The sequence below is a fragment of the Lepidochelys kempii genome, chromosome 9, assembly GCF_965140265.1.
Source record: "Lepidochelys kempii isolate rLepKem1 chromosome 9, rLepKem1.hap2, whole genome shotgun sequence".
NCBI lineage: Eukaryota > Metazoa > Chordata > Testudines > Cheloniidae > Lepidochelys > Lepidochelys kempii.
The window spans coordinates 25616242-25637604 of NC_133264.1; the positions used below are offsets into that span (position 1 = coordinate 25616242).

The window sequence follows — 21363 nt, forward strand, 5'->3', positions numbered from 1 at the left end:
TTTTGCAGTCCTTTGATGGAAGGTAGCATAAAATTTAAATGCATTTATTGCTAGTTGATATCTTTAAATTCATTGTTGTACTCAATGTGTACGTCAAAAGCGATATCAGTAGTGTAGTAATCAAAGAATGTAGTGAAGAATTTAATTGTGCAAAATCACATTAAAAACACTGCCTGGAAACTTCATGAACATAAAAGTAAATCACCAGCCTTCCACCTTCTTGCTCTTTGTTGACAAATGGGTAGAAAAATTAACTGTACTGTTTTGAGTTGTAATTTATTCCTTTAAGGTATCATGTACTGGGCAAATAGTTTAAATTATTTCAGCTGAGTAAATGCAGTGAAGCCTGTGAATTATTATAATTTAATGATGTCCTATTAGTTCAGATGTTTACTAAACACACAACTAGGAGGCTCTTGTCCTGGCTTGTTTTAAGGCTGTTAACTTGTAAACTATAAACTTAGTATTAATAGTTAATACAGCTTTTGTATTTTTTTTTTTTTTTAGTTAGCCCTGGAATTACATTACCCCATTACACCTCTGTATGTGCCTAATTACACATCTAACCCAATCAGTTATGTTTTGTTTGCTTAAAAATTAATGGACTTGAATTCTTACTATTGCTTACTTCTGCAGCATCGTGCTTTTGCTGGTGCTAGAAGCAGGATACCAGACTAGATTGCCATTGGGTCTGATCCAGTGTGGTAATTGTTTTCTCTTTAAGTTAAGCTTATTTAGAATTCAAGTTTCATTCTGCTGGTTTTTATTTGAGAAAGTATGTCACGGAATATGCAGGAATACATTAGTGATTAAAATCCCTAATGAAATTCTGAGAAAAAGATATTTGTTACTTATATACATTGTCATAAAGGTTCTACACTTGAGACAGTATAATGGATATCAAGCACTGCAATATGACTTAATTATAGGAAGAAATAAGTGGACCATGGAATAATTCTGCCTTCTTTGGACAAGCAACGCATCTGTTGACTGTTACCTTATTTTAAAGGGATAGTCGGGTATCAAAAAAACCATATTTATAAATATCAGATTTCCTATGTTACAAATAACTTGTTAGATAATTAAAACCTGAGAAAAATAACTTTTTGCTGTTTGTGCTGCTTACTTTGCATTCTTTTGTTTGGAAAATTAAAATAGACTTGTTCATAGTTCTCTTATTTAGTTACACTGTCAGTTTCTCAAACTAGTGCAGAGCTACAATATTGTGGATTGCAAACACTATAGAACCTTTTAAAATCAAATTTCCATTGGAATTTTTTTAAAATTCAGATAAAATGTATGCAGTCATTCCTGTTTTAAAAAAAAAAAAAAAGCTCATAAAATTTTGTGGAATATTTGATTCAGTAGTGCCTCAAGTTAAATGTCATCTATCCAAGATATTTACACAAATGTACAAATGTTTGAGTATTTAGTATGTAATTTAATCTCTTTTTCCATTCATGTATAGGATGGTGCAATACTGGTGTTTCTCCCAGGCTGGGACAATATTAGCACTTTACATGACCTCTTGATGTCACAAGTCATGTTTAAGTCAGGTAAAAAATAATTATAAGAATAGCATTTTGTTCTTTCTTAGTGACCATTTCTTCAGCAACTTTTCTGGTTCATCCGCTTCTCCATCTTTGTTGGCATCCCTCTATTCTTTTCCTAGCTCCCTCCTCTCTGTGCTCATTATATATACGATATCTTTGCGCTTTATGTATTGTCTTTCATCCAAAGATCTTGCCGATGACATTTATTCCCATGGTTGAGTTTCCATCTCCACGTTGATGACTCTCAAAGCCACATCTCCCTCCTTCTGTCCATTCTCATATACAGAACTCTCCTGGATGGTCCATCTCTATCCAAATATGAACTTTCCTTTTTTCCTTCCTCTTTGCTGTTGACAACTCCTTTAAAACTTATTTCTTCTACAAAGCTTTGTTATAATTCTGTCCCCAGTGGTGCTTTTATTCCCTCCTGCCACTGAACTGTTTGCCCTGTGCTTTAGATACCAGTGGTTTGGGGAAGTGTTGCTGCTTCAGATAGCAATTGTTGAAGGGAACTAACAGTATGTTTATATTGCAGTTAAAAACCCGTGGCTGGCTTGTCAGCTGATTTGAACTAAGGGGCTGTTTAATTGTGGTACAGATGTTCAGACTGGAGCCTGGGCTGTGGGACCTTCCCATCTCACAGGGTCCAAGCTCTAAGACCTGTGAGATGAGTGTTCCAGAGCCTAGATTCCAGCCCAAGCCGGAACGTCTATACTGCAATTAAACAGCCCCTTAGTCCAAGTCAGCCAGCTTGGGCCAGCCATGGTTTTCTAATTGCAGTGTAGACATAGCCTAAGTATTGAAGTGGACAGGTATATTAATAGGCTTAGAAGGATTAGATTTTTATCTATAAACATTGATTTCATAGTACACCCACAAACCAACCAAAAATATTTTCATCGATGACCAATGAAATTTACACACAGGCAAAGTCAGAAAAATGCTGCTTGAGGACTTATTAGAGTTTGGTTTAAGGATATTTAATTTGTATATTTTGATGTGATGTTGACAATTTGATTTTTAATAGTTATAAAGCTTTAACTTTTTTTAATCTCATTGTCTACTCTCATTAAATAATTGTTTGACACCCCCCCCAATAATTCCTGCATCTATGAAAAATTTTAATTTCTAGAAATTGAAAATATACTTTAAAACAAACATTGATATTATCCATTGAATTTATTTTAAAAAAATTAAAAGTGAATTTAGCCAAGCCTATATATAAAGCGTTCACTTCTGGACTTGTAAGTTAAAACTGGTTTTCATCACAAGAATACAGGTGTACAAAGTACCATTGTATAAAAACACAAACATGGAGTATATTCCTACCTCCAGTGATAATTCCAAAGATGGTAATTTCCACAGCAACAAATTGTTGCCACATTTGATACTAGGTATAGATAAAACAGTAAAGATAGGTGATCTCTTAAACACCACTCTTGGTATATTGCAAATGCTTTCAATCAAGTATCTGCAGAACTGATACTAAATGATTTTTTGGTTTTTGCATATTTAGAAGCTCTCAAGTTATGCTAACTAGTCCCAAATACAGTACAGCAAGTTCTGTTCCACAGATCTTACCAGTTTCCTTTTTTTTCAAAATCTTAAAATTACCCTAAAGATACAGATGTTACAGCACAGATATGCTTAGAGGGCCACTATAAATGGATGCTATGATTTTTAGAATTAAACCAAGGACAATGGTTTAAAATATTTTCCTGTGGCTGACTGCCGCCTTTCTCTTCTTTTTGCTGACGACTTTGCTGTTGACCAACTGGAAGGCCATTGGCTCATATTTTCAATGCTGACAGTCAGCTTGTTGCTAAGCACTTCATCTGTCATTAACCAGCCAGTACTGCATTGCCAGCAGAAGCCACTTTTGTTCTCTGTAGTATTGCTTATATGTTAGTGTGGAACCTGAACAAAGCATCTGATAGAATATGGATTGAAGATGCAACTGATCACAAATTAACTCATTAGAAATGTGTTAACCTTTTAAAAACTCCATGGAAACTGGTAATTTTTCCATAATGTATCAGTTAAATTAAACTGCATTATTTCATATAACTTTTTTAATCCCAAAATCAAATGGCCGAACACAAAAGTACAATTTTGTCACAATTGCAAAAGCTTGTAGAACTTAAGAAAAAGACTTTAAAATGAAAGGGTTACATCTGTATCTCAACAGAATGCTCTGTATGTTTGTTTCTATTTAAGTTTCACCGTATTGGGTGAGAACACACTTTTTGCCCTTGATCCTTCGTTCAAGGTTAACACTTGAGCAGAATTTTTAAGGCTGCTGTCATTAATGTAGTGCATATAGAACAGGCTTAACCCTCCTGTTTTGGAGTGTTTTGAATTAATGTCCTTCTTATTAGTGAAATGTCACTAATTTTAGAAATGGAAATATTTCAGAATCACAGAGTCCATTCAAAATAACTGAGTGGTCATTTGAATCAACGTGTTGTTTCTTGAATTGATGGTATATGAATCTGACTTGTTGTGCTAGATCCAAAATGGAAGACTGTTTATAGAGAGAAATGAGTTCTTTATCCGGAGAAACTGGGTGATTGCCATGTAGCTATGCTTGTCAAAAACCTCAGCATAGTTATAGCTAAACATTATTTTAATATGTTTGTTTGGCACAGGAATGTGTGTAGGTTTTTTTTAACTTTAATTGTAGATGCTCATATCCTGAACAACCTAACAGAGATATGACCTGTTCAGACTGGGACATAATTCTGTATTTAGTAAGTTTTTCATCCTCTTTCTCCAATGAAAATTTAGAGTAATGCAGGTTAGCTGGATATGGTGTGGTCAAAAGAAGCGTTAACTTAGGTATAATGTATTACCAAAGTACTGGAAAGTACATTTATACCTGTTTGAAGAAAGGTGACTAGGATTGAGAAACAGTAGATTTACAGCTCCTCCTTTTTTATCCTTTGTGTCCAGATTTAGTTTTGCAGTACAGCATTGAATTTTCCATGACATACCATTATGTTTACTGTTTTAACTTTCAGATAGATTCATTATTATACCTCTGCATTCACTGATGCCTACTGTTAATCAGACACAGGTATGTTTCATTACTTACAATATTCTTAACTTTTATTGTGTTAAACTATATAGTAAACATTGGTAAATTATAATAAATGTCTTTTTGTTTCAAGTGAAATCTTCTGAACACATAGATTTTGAGGATAAAAATGTTTTGCTATAGGTTCCTTCCCCCCCCCCCCAAATATAGCTAAGGCATAATTTGAAATAAAACTAAGTGTTAAATTTCTCTTTGGCTTGTAGGAAATAGTCCATTTGTATTTTTATAGTGCTTATCTATCCAGATAGCACTGCTGCAGGTACCTTTGAACATGGTGTTGATTATTGCATTGTTTAGCGCACACGTGTATGTGTATAAAATACTCTTATTAAAGAAGATATTCATCACCATAATATACTTATGTTTAACTATATTTAGGGAATACACGTGAATTATTGAAGTTCTATGATAGGGATCCTTTCACAAACAATTTCCAAGTCCGTTAACTGCATGAAAGCAGTTGCTGGAAAACAGATAGGAGGGCAAGTGTAACTGTTCAGACCTGCAAAACACTCAGAATGACTTTGTGCTTTGTTTGGTTTTGATAAATAGTCTGTTTTACTTCTGTTAATTATATATCTTTTCAGGTTTTTAAAAAGACCCCTCCTGGAGTACGGAAAATTGTAATTGCTACCAACATTGCAGAGACTAGGTAAAACATATTTTTGTTTCTACGTAGGTAGCCACGTTTTAATCAAATAACACAATTCTTGCAAAATAAATGCTAAATCATAACATTAAAGCAAAAATGTAAATCTGTTAAATATTTCTAATAACATGCATTTGGTTATTCATAAATAGGTGGTACAGTGAATTAGGGATTTTTTCTTTATAAATATGCTAGACTAGATTGATTAAATCTTCAAACCTTTTTATTGGAAGCTGATTGCTCTGTGGAATGGTCATAAAGTGACTCAGTGAACAGATCTGTAGTATTATTAATCTGAGCTACTTACTACTCCTGACAAGCTTTTTACCTCTTTATTTGAATCCTGTTACCACTGCAGGGCCTGGTTGTCTCTTTTTTGCATTGCTCATCAACATGACTGTTGACTACATTCCACTGTAGAATATTGACAGTTCATGCTTCAGAAAATATACAAATTGACTGTAAGATCCCATGTTGAGTTTGCAGAGCTGACAGTTAAACCACATTTTCACTTGTAAACTGAGAAAATATAGAAGTTAAGACAATAAACATGAGCTTCCATAATGCCATCTTTAGATGCTTGAAGCTTTTTAAGTATTGGTCAGACTTTTCATATAAATTAAGCTAATGTACATTAGCCCCTTTTTACCATGCTTATGTTTTCTTAAGTTCTGTCCATTACTTTCTATATTTATTTAAAACTAGAGCATCCTTCTGTAAATCTTCCATACTTTCTTATAACATGTAATGTAAACTATGCCAGATAGCTTCAGCTATGAGTCCTGCTGAAGCATGGAGATCATCTGCAGGGGCTCATGTAAGTGTCGATTTCAGTTCATGGCAAAGCTTTAGAAATTCTTTTAGCATATGGCATGGCTTTGGAGAATTAATCTTACTGTTTTTGGTATATGAAATGCGTTTTTAAAAACACACACACATCTTCCACTTATTTGCCCCTTTTAGAATGATTCTGTGGTAATGTGGCATCTACTAGTGAGTGATACCAAATAATATTATCACTACATTATACTTGCTGTTGTGCTTCAGCAGAGCAGGAGCTGCTTAGCCTTACTTCAGAGAAATGTGAAATGAATGTTTTTAAAATGTGTGCAGGATTGTCCCTCTATTCTCTTGACATGCAGCAAATAAGTTTCATTTGTTGTATTTGCAGAGCTCTTAAAATGACACCAATGAAGTTTGTAAATATAATTAATCAATTAGTACAGCAAGTAGATAAAGTATATCCTGCACTCTGTAGAATAACTTTTCTATGCATACTGTAAAGTAAGAAAACCACTTATTTTTGACAGCATTACTATTGATGATGTGGTGTACGTCATAGATGGAGGAAAAATAAAAGAAACTCACTTTGATACACAGAACAACATTAGCACAATGGCAGCAGAGTGGGTTAGTAAAGCTAATGCCAAACAAAGGAAAGGTCGAGCAGGAAGGTAAGAGAAATGACTATCGATATCAGAAAATTTCTGTGGCAATAAACTCTAAAATGGAAACAAATGTGATCACATTAGACATTAAAGTTTTCAACTTTCAATCAATTACAGTAGTGTACCTTAAGACACTTTCAAGTGCTTTCTATTCTGTTTTTCACTTTCCATTATAAAGCATAAGCCAGTATGACTGTCTCATTCTTTTCCTGTGGAATGACTCTGGCATAGTTCTGGGTATGAGTTCTTATTTAACTTGATTGGCTTTTGAATATTTCTAGTAGTAGTACTGAATTTTTTAAACTCCATGGTGTTGTTAGTCTTATGTTACCTCTTCATCTTCACACCTTGGGAGAATGAAGTATATTGAAGCAAACATTTGTCTGTAAACTTAAAAACTGCTTTACTAGTCAAACACTACATGGACCCCTTGTTGTCTAGCTCATAAGACCTTGTCTGTGCTCCCCCTTCAACCATTTCACTGCTCCTTCATTACATGTTGCCACCATTGGTTTGTTGTTCTCTAGTGCTTCTGCTGTCTGAAACATTCCTCCTGTATCCTTCTGCCTTATTGGCTCTTCGTTGTATTTCAAAACTCTGACATTTCTTTTTTCACCCCATTTGAATACACCTTTTAACTTGTATACCTTTATTTTAATGCCTTGAAGTGTTTTGGGATATACTATGAATTTTGGAAATTTTTGATTTTGGGGGAATATACTATTAATTTTTGAGTGTTTGGGAGAAGCTGTCAATGTAGTTGTAAGTATTGTTGAAAGACAAAATATTTCTTACACATTTTGAATATTAGAGTCCAGCCGGGTCACTGTTATCATCTATACAATGGTCTACGTGCCAGCCTACTGGATGATTATCAATTACCGGAAATCCTAAGGACACCTTTGGAAGAACTTTGTTTACAAATCAAGGTAATTATCTGATATGGGTTAGTTGTTCTAATATATTAGAACCTTTGCATGCTGATAAGAGAATGAAGTGTTTGGCATTAGGTACTGTGCTCAAAAACTTACTCTGAGCCTGAGGTTGTTCCTAAGCATAACTTGATATAACAGATTACAACTGTTTGACAGACTATTTGACAGCCCATACTTTTAAGTAATTTGTAATAGTCTCCTAAATACCTGATTTAATATTAAATAAAAGATGAACTCTATTAAAGTAAATCTGAATTATGCTGTTTCCATGAATTCATATTCCCACAAGCCAGAGAATTTTTTTCTTCCTGTTCATTAGCAGGTCATAAGACATGGCACCTCAGAGATGGGTGTCACATAGTTTACTAAAAACGATTAAAGCTGACTGAGTTCACATGCTTGCCATTTTGTGTCATTACTTTTATTGAGTTTGTTTCTTTAGTAGTTTTGACATGGCAATTTTCAGGGAAATTGGCTGAACTATTTGCTGTCACTCACACATCCTCAAATATAAAGTCATGGAGATAATTTAAACAAAAACGATGACGTTCATGACTTGTAACAATTGTTGACACAAGTGCTGGACGTGTACCTCAGATGAGGAGTGGAGTCCTAAACAAAACTTGTGACTGCACTAATACCTTTTCATTTTTTTCGGAATTTAAGTGATTGTAGGAAAATAAAGGAACACTTGATAAATCTGAGTTCACTAACCTAGTGAAATTCAAACTTAAAAGTTCTGATGTATTAGTAACTTTGCAAATTAGGGAGTAGCAGCTCAGAGGTCTGCAAATGTACAGTGAATTAGTGGTAACACATAATGTGCACTCAGAATCATATCTGTCAGAACTTGCATCTCTTTTATTTCAGATTCTAAGGCTTGGTGGAATTGCTTATTTTCTGAGTAGGCTAATGGATCCACCATCTCGTGAAGCTGTGATGTTGTCCATAAATCATCTAATGGAACTGGTAAACTAATACTTAAACATATGCTAGAGCACGTTATGGTTCATTGTGTTGACATATCGAACTACAGAAGTCACTCTAAGATCAGTACTGAGTAATATTGCTGAGTTACCTTATTATAAGATAATTCAGACCTTGCTGATTATATGCATTTTGGTTATTGGAGCCAGTCAGCTTCTAGTGGCTCTATCTGCATCCAGGCTGTACTTTACTCACTGGAGGCACTACACTTTCTCTCATGCCATAAGAGGTATGCAGTGACTGGTACTAACCAGTGACCTGCCTTCCAGGGTCCTGTGTGACTGAGGTACAAAGGGGAAATAATTTTAATTTTATTTTAAATATTGAAAATGTTTACTGTACCAGATTAAAGTCACTCTCCAGGAACTTGACTTTCTAAATTATTCACATTTATACAACCTTTTCTTGAGGTTTCCCAGCGGAGCTTTAATTCCCCTGTCTCTGCTGCTTGAAAACTGTGCCATCTGCTTATGACTGTGTCTACCTAAGACATCCCAAAATAGCCAGATCGATGAAGTGTTTTGAGATTTTTCCATGGAAAATAAAAGTAATTGGGAGGAAGAATCTAATTGTGAACAGCCACTTGAATGGCAATAGGATCACAGGCATAAGTGGGGACTGAGGCCAATAAACTAAGATAGAAAAGTCACTTTGAAGTGTCAATCAGTTGTCAAGTGCAGCTTTGGTTTTCAGATGATAGGGTTTAGTGACACACTTGTGCTGATGATTTTTCAGTTGGTACTTTTTGTTACCTACGCATATCAATTGAAGCAGCCTGTTTAGTTGCAGTGCAGCATTTGGAAGGATCCACAACCTTATTCACAAGTTGAAGGGATTGTGAACAAGTTTAAGCAGAAGGAAAAACTCGGTGGCATAGTTGGTAGGGGCGTGGGAAGAGAACATTAGTAGCAAAAGGAGGGATAAACAGAGTCCAGAACAGAAAGGGGAAAAGATGTAGGAATGGTAACAAATGGAGTAAAAAAAAAACCAGAAGAGCACTTTATAGTGTCTTCAAATCTATTGTTGTTGTCTCTTTTTTCCATCTAGGGTAGTGCCTTCACATACTCAAGAAGTACTTTGTCCAATAAACTTTTACTAACACCAATAAGCTTTTTAAAGCCTAAATAAAAGGATGATTGTTGTTAAAGTAGCCTTCTTGAAGACATTCTAGCGCTCCATGTTCTGTATTGCATAATACATAAATTAAACTCAAAAAAATTCAAGTTTGATTCTTGATTCTTCAGCTGTCATGTTTTCCCCTTCTTCACTAGGTACAATGCCTGTTTTCAAAAAATTCTTCTCCTACCCCCATATTCAAGAAGTGTGTTTCTTTTTCTAACAGAATGCTTTGGATAGACAAGAAGAACTGACTCCATTAGGTGTCCACTTGGCACGATTGCCTGTTGAGCCACATATTGGAAAAATGATCCTCTTTGGAGCTTTATTCTGTTGCTTAGATCCAGTACTCACAATTGCAGCCAGCCTCAGCTTCAAGGACCCCTTTGTGATTCCACTGGTAAAGTATCTAAAAAGAGAATTGCAAATATAATGAACAAATTCTTTACATTTTAAAACTTGGCAGGATATTAGTAAGAGGCAGTATAAATACTTCAGCTTAAAAATGTCAATCTAAAATTTAAGTTTTCCATAAGTGTGGCCCACCAATCTGTCACAATAGAGTGTTGTTGTTACCTATTGGAGGTAGCTTTAATTTGCATGCATAGAGTACTGCTACGTTTATCCTTACTATAAAAAAAAAAAAAAAAAATTGGGAGAAAAATAGCTTGCCAGAGTCATGGATGTGTGGTATATTCTAATTTTATGTTTTCTTTAAAGGGCAAAGAGAAAGTAGCAGATGCAAGAAGAAAAGAATTATCAAAGAATACTAAAAGTGACCATCTAACTGTTGTGAATGCTTTTGTGGTAAGTCCGTTTTAATTAAATGTTCAGTTGGCTTAGCCTTTGAAGTTGTGCTTTCAGTTTAACTGAAGAACTCTTGAAACAAAATACTTGATTCAAAATCAAATCTCATTCCCATACACTCACAAAGCATTTGTGTATGGCCTCTTCACACAACACAAAACCGTGTTTGCCCTGCTAGTGTTTCAGAACCTTGTTTCTGACATGATAGTAGTAGTAATAACCTAATTCCCTGTTGGTAGCATTAGGGAGAGGTGGGGAGAAAGGGTAACTTCATAGATATGTTGCAGATGTCTAAATAGCTATTAAATATAAAATGCTTTGTATTGAATACATGGATATCAAACCTTTTCTTTTTAGTTTTAGTCACTTCCACTCATCCTCCCTTAAAAATCAACAAAGTCCATAATTTTTCTCTCAGACTCTACAGGGGGCTGGGACTGACTGCACCAGTCTTGGGGAGATTCTTTCTTTAGCTTTTCCCATGTTTCAATGAGAACTAAGAAAATACTTGGCCTAAAAGTCCTGCTGCACTATTAGCTCCAGGCTACTGCTGTTGTCATCAAGAACTGTTGTTTGCTGTTATAACTCCATTCACTGCTAAGATTAGAGCTCAAACTTAATTTTTAACAAATAAATATCCAATGCACAACTAGACTGATTAAACAAAAAATGAATCAAAATGTCATTTTACTTTTTCTATATACTATCTATTACCTTCACCTGGCAGATTATTTGCATTACATGAAAATCAAACATAAAAGGGTGCACTTCTGATCCCTTGGGGAAAAGTATAGCTATACTTTTTGCCCTTTTCTGTTTTTTACATATAGATGTTAGTAAATATGTGCCCTTTTGAACTGTAGTTGAAAGTATTTTGTATTTTCAGGGCTGGGAAGAGGTCCGGCGACGTGGTTTCAGAAGTGAAAAGGATTATTGCTGGGAATATTTTCTCTCTTCAAATACACTTCAGGTAGTCATCTTAGTAGTGTGGTGTGACAGGAAATGTTTACTTGTGGGGAAAAAAATGTTTGACAGAGCATCATTCTCCAAGAAGAGTTATGTTGTACCCTGATATTGTACCCTAGATGCTGCTTAACATGAAAGGACAGTTTGCTGAACATCTCCTTGCAGCTGGGTTTGTGAGTAGTAAAAACCCCCGAGATCCCAAATCTAATACCAACTCAGGTAAACAGTGGAAAAAGACAGAGGATATTTGATCGTCTAATTCATGGTTTGTAGAATGCATTATTTACTTTGTTGTCTTCTACAGATAATGAGAAGTTACTCAAAGCAGTCATCTGTGCTGGTTTATATCCAAAAGTTGCAAAGATCCGTAAAAGCTTTAGCAAAAAGAGAAAAATGTAAGGCTTTAATCTCATGTTTGTATTCAAATTCTTTGCTGCACAGGTGGTTTTTAGGTGTTAACCAGTAACTTTGAAGTACTTAGATGCAATCTTCTGTGTAACTAATCCTAGATGTGGGTTAATTTATGTGAGCTATGCAGTTAATTAAATCAGCAATACTTAGTTGGAGACCTGCAAATACATCCTTAAAAGGATGACCTGACAATGTTGCATAAACGTGTAATATCGCAAATATGGAAACAGCATGACTGTCAAAGAATCACACTATCAGTTTTTCTCTGCAATTACACTTGAGACATTACATCCTCTCCCATCCCCTTCGGTGGCTGGAAAGAAAGAGACCCCAGCAGCACTAGTCCACTTGCTTACCACTTCCTACAATCTACATGTTTCTCATATTAATAGCATGAGTAGTGCACCTTTGATCAACATTCCACTTTGATGAAGACCCAGTTCTTGTTAACACTCAGCCTGAACTGAACCTAGTGTGCTTGATTAGGTGCTGGAGATCATTAGTGACTGAGTCCCCAACCTTACCATTTTTCAAAATCAAAACTAAAGTTAAACCAATCCTAAGAGCGTTTTCTGTAGCTTCCTCATTCAACTCAGTAGGATGGGGCAATACTGCATTTCTGCCACCAGGTTAAGCGAGGTGAATGTAAATGAGCAGCACTGGCCCAGTTGAAGGATTCTACTGCTGCCTAAAACAATTGTTTTGTTCTACAGACCACTTTGCAAGAAGTTCTCCTATTGACTGCCTCTCTTTCCAACACCCCAGTGCCCACTTTGTAAAACACTCCCTTCTGTGGGCCAGTAGCAAGCAAGGCTTTATGAACCACTTTTGGAAAATCACTGCCCTGAAGTAAGTGTACTCAATTCTGGAACTCTACGATAATGAGCTCCAGAAAGAAGAAAATAACTATGCAATGTGCATCTTGCAGTTGGTTTCTCCTCCTCTTGTTCCCTTGGGGACTCAAAAAGGGGATTTGATTTAGTGAGGATTCCTATAGGTTATCCATGCAATACCCTTTTACTTGATTACTGGGCTAATTATTGCTGTAAATAATATTTTGTTCTATTTTCCTACACTCTCTGAATCTCAAGTACCTGTTATAGAGAGAGCTCACATATGCAGGTGATTTGCAGGTGTTTTCCAAGAATTTTTTGGCAATTTGCATTGTATGCCAACCTTTCTAAGTAAACTCATAAGTGCTCCCTTTTGAGAAAGGGTGAAAATGTCATGAATGTTTTCCTGTTTGAAAGAAATAGCGGTTAGATATAAATGCCTAAAAACTGGGTGCTATATCTGGCTTCACTAACAAGGGACAGTTTAACCTCCTAATATGCATTCTTAACCAGGTACAGCTTTATGGGAAGAGGTAAAAACTGTTTTTGAATGTCACTTATTTTCAGAAATTTAGAACAATGCAGTGCAGAATTTGATGAAAAGGCTATCAATTTTTGGATAAAATATGGATGTACCTTTTCAGAATCTGTGAATATCTGTTTACCTCTAATTGGTGAAAAATCTTTTTTTATAAAGGGTGAAAGTTTGCACCAAGACAGATGGAACAGTTAACATTCATCCTAAATCTGTTAACGTGGAAGAGACAGAATTCCATTATAACTGGCTTGTGTATCACTTAAAGATGAGAACTAGCAGCGTAAGTGAACACTTTTACTACTTTCTGAATCTGTATGGTAATGTATTTTTTAAACTAAATAAGTAAACTTTTTAAAACATAAAGCCGCATTTTGCGTTTGGTACAACTTAATATTTGATATAATAAAGTGGACAGGTAACTTCTGTTAAAATCAAGACAATATTGCATTTTATAAATGTATATAACTAGCTTATTAATTGCACCTACTTAGTATCTTGACTACGAAAACATTGTCTTAAAAAATAGTATGTTTTCAAGAAGTGGGTTGCCATCTGGCGTGATGCCACCTGTTAAATCTTTTCATATTGAAACACTAAGTATCTTACATATTTTAATCTGCACTCCAGACAGCTATATTAGCTGCAATTACCACCTGTCATGAACTTGCACAAGGTAAACACCCTGAATCTTCAGGAAGCTTGGTAGCTAATATGAATCCATAGGTGGTGGTTGGCATGGCTGCTGCAAACTTCACACTGCTGACCATCTCTGCCATTAGTACTTCCCTCTGTGCCCATCTTTCTCCTCTCAATCCCTCCAGAACTCAGCTGCTGAGATGCCTTTTCCTGCTGGTGTGACAAATCAGCTGCTGCTCTCTTTAGCTTCTCTCCAATTTCTAACTTTCCAACCCCTACTTCACCTTTTCCCACATCTCCTTCTGCACTCCTTCTGACCATATTTCTGGTTTTGACAGCCCCCTTGGCTCTCTTTGCCCACATTAGAATTTCTGCCTCTGATGCCATCCCATTCTTCTGGAACAGTCTTCAACTTAATGTTTTTCAATCTCCCTCTGTTTGCTTCTTGAGGATTGAGGGAAATTTCGAAGGGCCTGCCTTTGTCATGTAGAATTCTGCGTATAATATGCCCACTGTTGGGTTTTTTTGTACTCTTTTGAACTTACATACCTGCAGATTGTCAGTTCCCTGGGGTAGAGACCTGGGTTCAGTACACTGCATCTATAATGTAGTGCATTGTGTACTGATACCTTTGGATAAGTCTAATGGTAAAACAACTGCTTCTAATAAGATTGTTCCTTCACTTGATACCATTAAGTGCATCTGGAAAGGAAAGGTTTTTTTGCTCTAACTGGGACTCCCATGCAACTACCTTAACTAGGAGGATAAGTAATTGTTTGACTTCACCTAAGCTTTGTGCTAAGGGAAATTGTCAGCATTCATGAACACTTTCAGTCTTCACATTAATAAAAAAATATGATTATAGAATCGTGTTAGAACTGAGTGATTCGCTGCAGGATTGAAATTAAGTTGATTTATTGATTCAAAAATGACTTTAAACCATCTTAGGTAATGTTTTTTATTTTTTATTAAGTAACATAGTAATGTCATTTTGGATGTATTAATATGCTTTCTAGTGTTGTTGAATACTTTTGACTTGTTACAGATTTACCTGTATGATTGTACAGAGGTCTCTCCATACTGTCTTTTGTTCTTCGGCGGAGATATTTCCATCCAGAAGGATAAAGATCAGGATACTATTGCAGTGGATGAATGGATTGTCTTTGAGTCTCCAGCTAGGATAGGAAATCTAGTTAAGGTGATAGTCCATTTGCCTTTGTTTTATGCAGCTTTTCATAGTAATATCAAAAATAATAACTTGCTTAGACGGAAGGGCCCTTCATAAAACAGATCACAGTATACCTATTTACAAAAGAGTATATGGAGTTTCAGGTTTTTAAACTTCCATCTAACTAGTCCTTTTTAATTTGACTTCCTGTTTTAAAAAAACAAGGCTTTGTATTAATTCTTTAAATGCATATTTACACAGGAGGTTCTTAGAACCATAAAGAACTGTCTTGTTCTAGTGGTTCTCGATAGGATCCTGTCCAACTGAAAGATATTACCTTATCCTCTCTCTCTCTCTCTCAAAATCATGTGTGACTCAGAGAGTAAGATGCATGTGGATGGCAATCAAAATGATATGATTGTTTTTTTGCACTGTTGTTGTAGCTGTGTTGGTCCCAGGATATGAGAGACAAGGTAGGTGAGAATATCTTTTATTGGAAGAGATGAAAGCTTGTCTCTGCCTCTCCCACCAACGGAAGTTGGTCCAATAAAAGATATTCTCACCTACCTTGTGTTTCTCGTGATTTTAAATGTCATAACTATGACCTGCAGGGCTAATAAATAATGAAAAGCGAGAATCCTAGTTTCAACATAGAGCAGCTATGTTTCTGGTGGGATCTGACAGGGATCAGTTCTCTGCTCTACACTATTTAATTTTATCAGTGGTCAGGAGGGAGGTGGGGACATAAAATCAGTATTTATGTCATCTACAAGCTCTCTTGGTAAAGACTGGGGGAGTAGTAACTAATGAAGAGGATAGGTCATTGATACAGAGAGATTGGGATCACCTTGATAAGATGAACTCAAGTCATGTGTTTTAGTATAGCGAAATGTGATGTCCTACATCTAGGAACAAAGAATGGTAGGCCATACTTACAAGATGGGGGACTCTATCCTAGGAATCAGTGACTCTGAAAAAGACTTGGGAGTCATGTTGGATAATGAGCTGAATGTGAGCTCCAACTGCAATGCTGTGGCTAGAAGGACTGACGAGATCCTGGGATATATAAATAGGGGGATCTCAAGTAAGAGTTAAAAATATTATATTGCCCTCTATATTTGACACTCCTGCAACTGCTAGTGGAGTACTGTGTCCACTTCTTCTTGACTTGTGGACCCTACAATATTGAGAAATTGGAGAGGGTTCAGAGAAGAGCCACAAGAATGACTAAAGGAGTTTAAAAAGCCTTATTGTGAGACTTAAGGAGCTCAATCTATTTAGCTTATGAAAAAAAAGGTTAGTCTATAAATACCTACATGGGGAACAGAAATTTATAAGAGCACTCTTCAGTCTAGCAGGCAATGATATAACATGATCCAGTGGCCGGAAAGTGAAGGATAGACAAATCAGCCTAGAATTCAAGTGCAGTTTTTTAACAGTGAGAGTAATTAACCATTGTAACAATTTAACAAGGGTTGTGATGGATCCTCCATCACTGGAAACTTTAAAATCAAGATTAGATATCTTTCTAAAAGAAAAGCTATAATTCAAACTGGAATTATCTCAGGGAAGTCTTATGATCCGTGTTATGCAGGAGGTCAAACTATATGATCAAAATGATCACATCTGGCCTTAATCTATTAATCTGGTTTCCGATGGTAAAAGGTATTAATTTCTAACCCTAATGGTTAAAGATATGGACCTTTTAAAATTATTTATGGTCCCTTGGCTAACAGTGAATTTTGGCATTGATCCTCTGCTGGAAAGAGTAAGGTCTGGTCCTTGAACCATCTCTTAATCCCATTTCCAAGTATTTTAAAAATTGAAGTAGTCATGAGGGCCAAGAGTGCAGAAGTATGAAAAGAGAAAATATTTTGCACTTTAATAACTTAAATGGACAAATCAGTTTTTATGTAGAAAAATACTGACCTAGTTTCTAGCATTTTTTGTCAGACTTCCAAAACAGTATTAACTTGAAATCTAATTTGGTTTTTTTAATTTACCATGTCTGCCCTTGAGTTTTCCTGTCACTTTAGTTTTTCCAATCACTTTTTCCTGTGTTTTTTTTTTTTAAGTTTCTCACCCTTTGTCGGGGTGGGGGAACCCCACGCAAATAGGGTGAAATTGTCTAAAGAGGAGAACTCTGAAACTAATTAGATACAAAATGCCATCAAATGCACAAAGTAAAGTGAGTGGAGGGTGAATTTTTTTTTACTCAGTAGTTCAGTCCTAATGTTGGAGATTACTTGTAACTATATAAAAAGAAAAATCACAATTTATTAAGTTAATTGAATTCTTAACCTTAAAATAGTGGCAATTAATGGAAATGCTGGCCTTTTAATGGCCAGTAGAACAAGATATTCAGAGATCCACATATATTTATACTTCTCTAAAGAGGACGTAGCTCAGAAACATCACCCCGGAGTCCATTATTAAGAAAAAAAACCTGCTAATTACTTAAAATTGTTCTGTGCAGTTTTGTTGTAGCCATGTGGGTCCCAGGATATTAGGGAGAGAGAGAAGGTGGGTAAGGTAATATTTTTTCATTGGATCAGCTTCTGTAGGTGACAGAGACGCAAGCTTTTGAGCTTACACAGAGCTCTTGTTCAGGTTCAAGCTCAAAAGCTTGTGTCTCTGTCACCTACAGAAGTTGATCCAGTAAAAGATATTACGTCACCCACTTTGTCTCTTTGCTTACTTTAAAAGCAGATTTTGATCTTTTAAGTGACAATGTTGAAATTAGTTGGATGTTATGGTTGTCATGAGGGGTATGATGGCTATTTATAGCAGGATAAAAGATACTTGTACAACTGAGAGTCCACATGATTTTTAATAACTTGCATAGTAGTGTTAAACGATAATTTTCTAGATTGTATCTATTTTTATTCCAACAAACTTTCTTATTACAGGATTTAAGAAGAGAACTGGATGACCTTCTACAAGAAAAAATTGAAAACCCACACCCTGTGGACTGGAATGACACTAAATCCAGGGACACTGCAGTGCTGACAGCCATTATAGACCTAATCACAACACAGGAGAATGAAAGTCCCAGAAACTATGCCCCTCGATTTCAGAATGAACGTTACAGTTGACGCTATTATGTTGGTGTTTGAGAAGATGACACTTTCACTAGTTTCCTTTTATTTTATAGCTTTTTGTCTAGCTAGATGAAAGACTTTCTAGGGCAACTCAGTAATTCCACTCATATTGAAGAGCAGTTAATTTCAGTAGTTTATAATGGCTGTAGGTGCATGACATCCAGTGTTTAATGTAGCTTTTTAAATATGACAGTGCAATGATGTTGGCGTCCATTAGTGTATGTGGTTTATTTTGTCCTGTCTATACTTGGCTTCTTTATAACTGTAACTCTTTCAAGGAAAAGGTGTTTAAAATTCAAAATATTGTGTTATATTGTACTATCTAATTCGTCAGATGTTCCTGCTGTCCATGGAAAATGTCACATTAAGGTTTTTTTGGGGAAAAGTAATCAGGTCTAGTAGTCAAAAGGGGTTCAAACCAAGCAGCATCTTTCTTTCAGAATTTTCAACTGAAAGTAACTATATTCATATTTAAATGTAAACTACAGCCAACTTCTAGACAAAGCAGCTGTTAAAGTGTACAGTGGTAAGAATCAAATTCTCCCTCTTTCATCCCAATTATTCCATCACTCTTGCTTTTCCTGTTGTACCCAGTGATCAGTATTGACTGAAATTTCAGAATAAGGCAGTGACTTATGGTAGATAAAAATCATGGCAGGAATACACTGTGCAGGATTAGTTATTGTCTAAATTTTCCTTTAGAAAATGGAGTAAATGTAAGGCATACATAATGTTGCATTAAATGTTTTTTGTTAAAGCTACACTTGTTATATCACTGGTTCTGTTTCATGTTTGATTGCAATATGCTATTTGGAATTCCTTTTGTGAATCCTCTCTGAATATACATGTACATTTGCCTTCTTTAGGATTTGGCACATCCTCACGTGTTGGATTAGGGAATTCGTAGACTTACCTTGAAGAAAATTGACCTAAAACAGTGTATCAGTCTTCGGTCTCAGTTCATTTTTTTTTTTTTTTAAATGCAAATCCTACACAACATATCCTTACCTAGTGGGATGTAAGGATTTGCATTAACTCTAACGTGACCGATAAACATGGAAAGCTTTTTGTATGGTTGCCATCACGAAACAAATCTAACTTCTTGGAAACCTTACTCTTTCCATTTACACTATATCCAAAAAGTGCTCATATTAAGCTTTGGGTGCCCTGTCATCCATTTAAAAATATGCATTACAACAATTAGCAATATAACAATTACTACAATAGATACACAAGATAAGGAAGACTTTAAAAAGAAAAAAAAAAGTGTAGGGGGAGGCAAGAGTGTCCGCCCTCACTATTCAACCTCACATTATCACCCCTCTGCTGGTTGGAGTACACCCTGAAGGTTGATAAACTGGGTGTGACAGGTTGTGTCACAGAAACCCCCTTGGGACCGCCACCTAATGTGCTGGGAGTACCTCTGAGCCCGTTTTCCCTGGCAGCTTGGGACTTCAGTACCTTACCTGGTTGTGCCAGACACGCTAGCCTGCTACAAACACAGACCCAGGTCTGAACCACGTCCCCCAGAAGCTGCAGGATTAACTGAAAACAGCTTAAGAAGAGCTCCTGTCTCCAACACCCAGATACCTAGTTCCCAATGGGATCCAAACCCCAAATAAATATGTTATACTCTGTATAAAGCTTGTACAGGGTAAACTCATGAATTGTTTGCAGTCTATAACACTAATAGAGAGGTAAGCACAGCTGTCTGCTCCCCCAGGTATTAATTACTTGCTCTGGGTCAATTAATAAGCAAAAAGTGATTTTATTAAGTATAAAAAGTAGGATTTAAGTGGTTCCAAGTAATAGACAGACAGAACAAAGTAAATTACCAAGCAAAATAAAATAACACATGCAAGTCTAAGCCTAATACAGTAAGAAACTAAATGCAGGTAAATCTCACCCTCAGAGATGTTCCAATAAGCTTCTTTTACAGACTAGGCTTCCTCCTAGTCTGGTCCAACAATCACTCACGCCCCTGTAGTTACTGTCCTTTGTTCCAGTTTCTTTCAGGCGTCTCTTTGGGGTGGAGAGGCTATCTCTTGAGCCAGCTAAAGACAAAACGGAGGGGTTTCCAGGGGCTTATATAGTCTCTCTCTTGTGAGTGGAAACCCCTCTCTCCCCCTGTGTAGAATCATAGCTACAAGATGGAGTTTTAGAGTCACAGGGGCAAGTCGTTTGTCCATGCATGACTCAGTTCTCTACAGGCCAATGCCATTGCCCACGTGTTAGTTTGAACGTTCCCAGGAAAGCTCAGATGTGGATTGGTGTCTTTCAATGTTCATTGTTAATTAAGTACTCCCAATTACTTGAATAACCCCTTCACGCTATGTTGACCAAATCTGTCTTAAGTGCTTCCTACAGCAAACACTTTAAATACAAACATAGAGCCAACGCTCATAACTTCAGATATAAAAATTATGCATGCATACGAATAGGACGAATACATTCAGTAGAACGTAACCTTTTCAAAGATATGTTACATGGCATATGTAGCATAAAACATATTCCAGTTATGTCATATTTACATTTATAAGCATATTTCTATAAAGCATTAAGGGGTGCAACATCACACTGGGCCTACAGACCAGTGGAAAGAGGGAACTGAAGAGAATGCCCTGCCAGCTTCCCTCCTCTCATATCACTGGTGCTCCACCTCAAGTGCCTCTCTCTGCAGGCTTGTGCGGCGGATTAAAATTTTAAGGAGAGGTGTGGCAGTTTGAAGTTCTCTACTCAGTGAGCCATTAGAAAAATGCAACACTATGATAATAAGTTACAGATCCAGATAAAGCAAGTATACATGTTCCCAGCCCAGATACTCTTAAAAGTAGGATTTAGTGGGTATCCAGAGCTGCTCTGCTTTGGGAAATGCATGTAATACATGGGTGGATTCTTCTGGCTACTGGTTTTGTTTCATCCCACATGCACAGTGGCATTTGGTTTCCAGGTCCTTACGTTTAGAAAAAAAATTCTTTAGTTCCGGGCCAGCTGGAAACTTGTTTGAAAACTAGTGCATTCACTGCAAGATTTTAAGCACAGCATGGTATTCTTCTGATTGTATTCCTGGACTATACGTAGAAGAAGAAGATCAGTCTCCAGCCACATGAATTGTACA

At 36.2% G+C, this 21363-nt stretch overlaps 1 protein-coding gene across 4 annotated transcripts in view; it reads left to right on the forward strand.

The window, feature by feature from the left end:
* Positions 1 to 19006, forward strand: part of DHX36 (DEAH-box helicase 36) — a 41718-nt gene extending 22712 nt beyond the window's left edge. For 3 of the 4 annotated variants that reach the window (XM_073359633.1, XM_073359634.1, XM_073359635.1), the window contains 14 exons: positions 1469 to 1556; positions 4574 to 4629; positions 5238 to 5302; positions 6610 to 6753; positions 7559 to 7676; positions 8553 to 8651; positions 10012 to 10185; positions 10506 to 10592; positions 11479 to 11562; positions 11678 to 11777; positions 11863 to 11953; positions 13500 to 13620; positions 15022 to 15174; positions 18054 to 19006. In XM_073359633.1, the coding sequence (XP_073215734.1) occupies positions 1469 to 1556; positions 4574 to 4629; positions 5238 to 5302; positions 6610 to 6753; positions 7559 to 7676; positions 8553 to 8651; positions 10012 to 10185; positions 10506 to 10592; positions 11479 to 11562; positions 11678 to 11777; positions 11863 to 11953; positions 13500 to 13620; positions 15022 to 15174; positions 18054 to 18239 (1566 nt within the window). In that variant the 3' untranslated portion in view covers positions 18240 to 19006. Of the gene's footprint in view, positions 1 to 1468; positions 1557 to 4573; positions 4630 to 5237; positions 5303 to 6609; positions 6754 to 7558; positions 7677 to 8552; positions 8652 to 10011; positions 10186 to 10505; positions 10593 to 11478; positions 11563 to 11677; positions 11778 to 11862; positions 11954 to 12682; positions 12819 to 13499; positions 13621 to 15021; positions 15175 to 18053 lie in introns of those variants that run through there. The other variant, XR_012160759.1, reaches the window with a different exon arrangement.
* The last annotated feature ends 2357 nt before the right edge of the window (positions 19007 to 21363 follow it).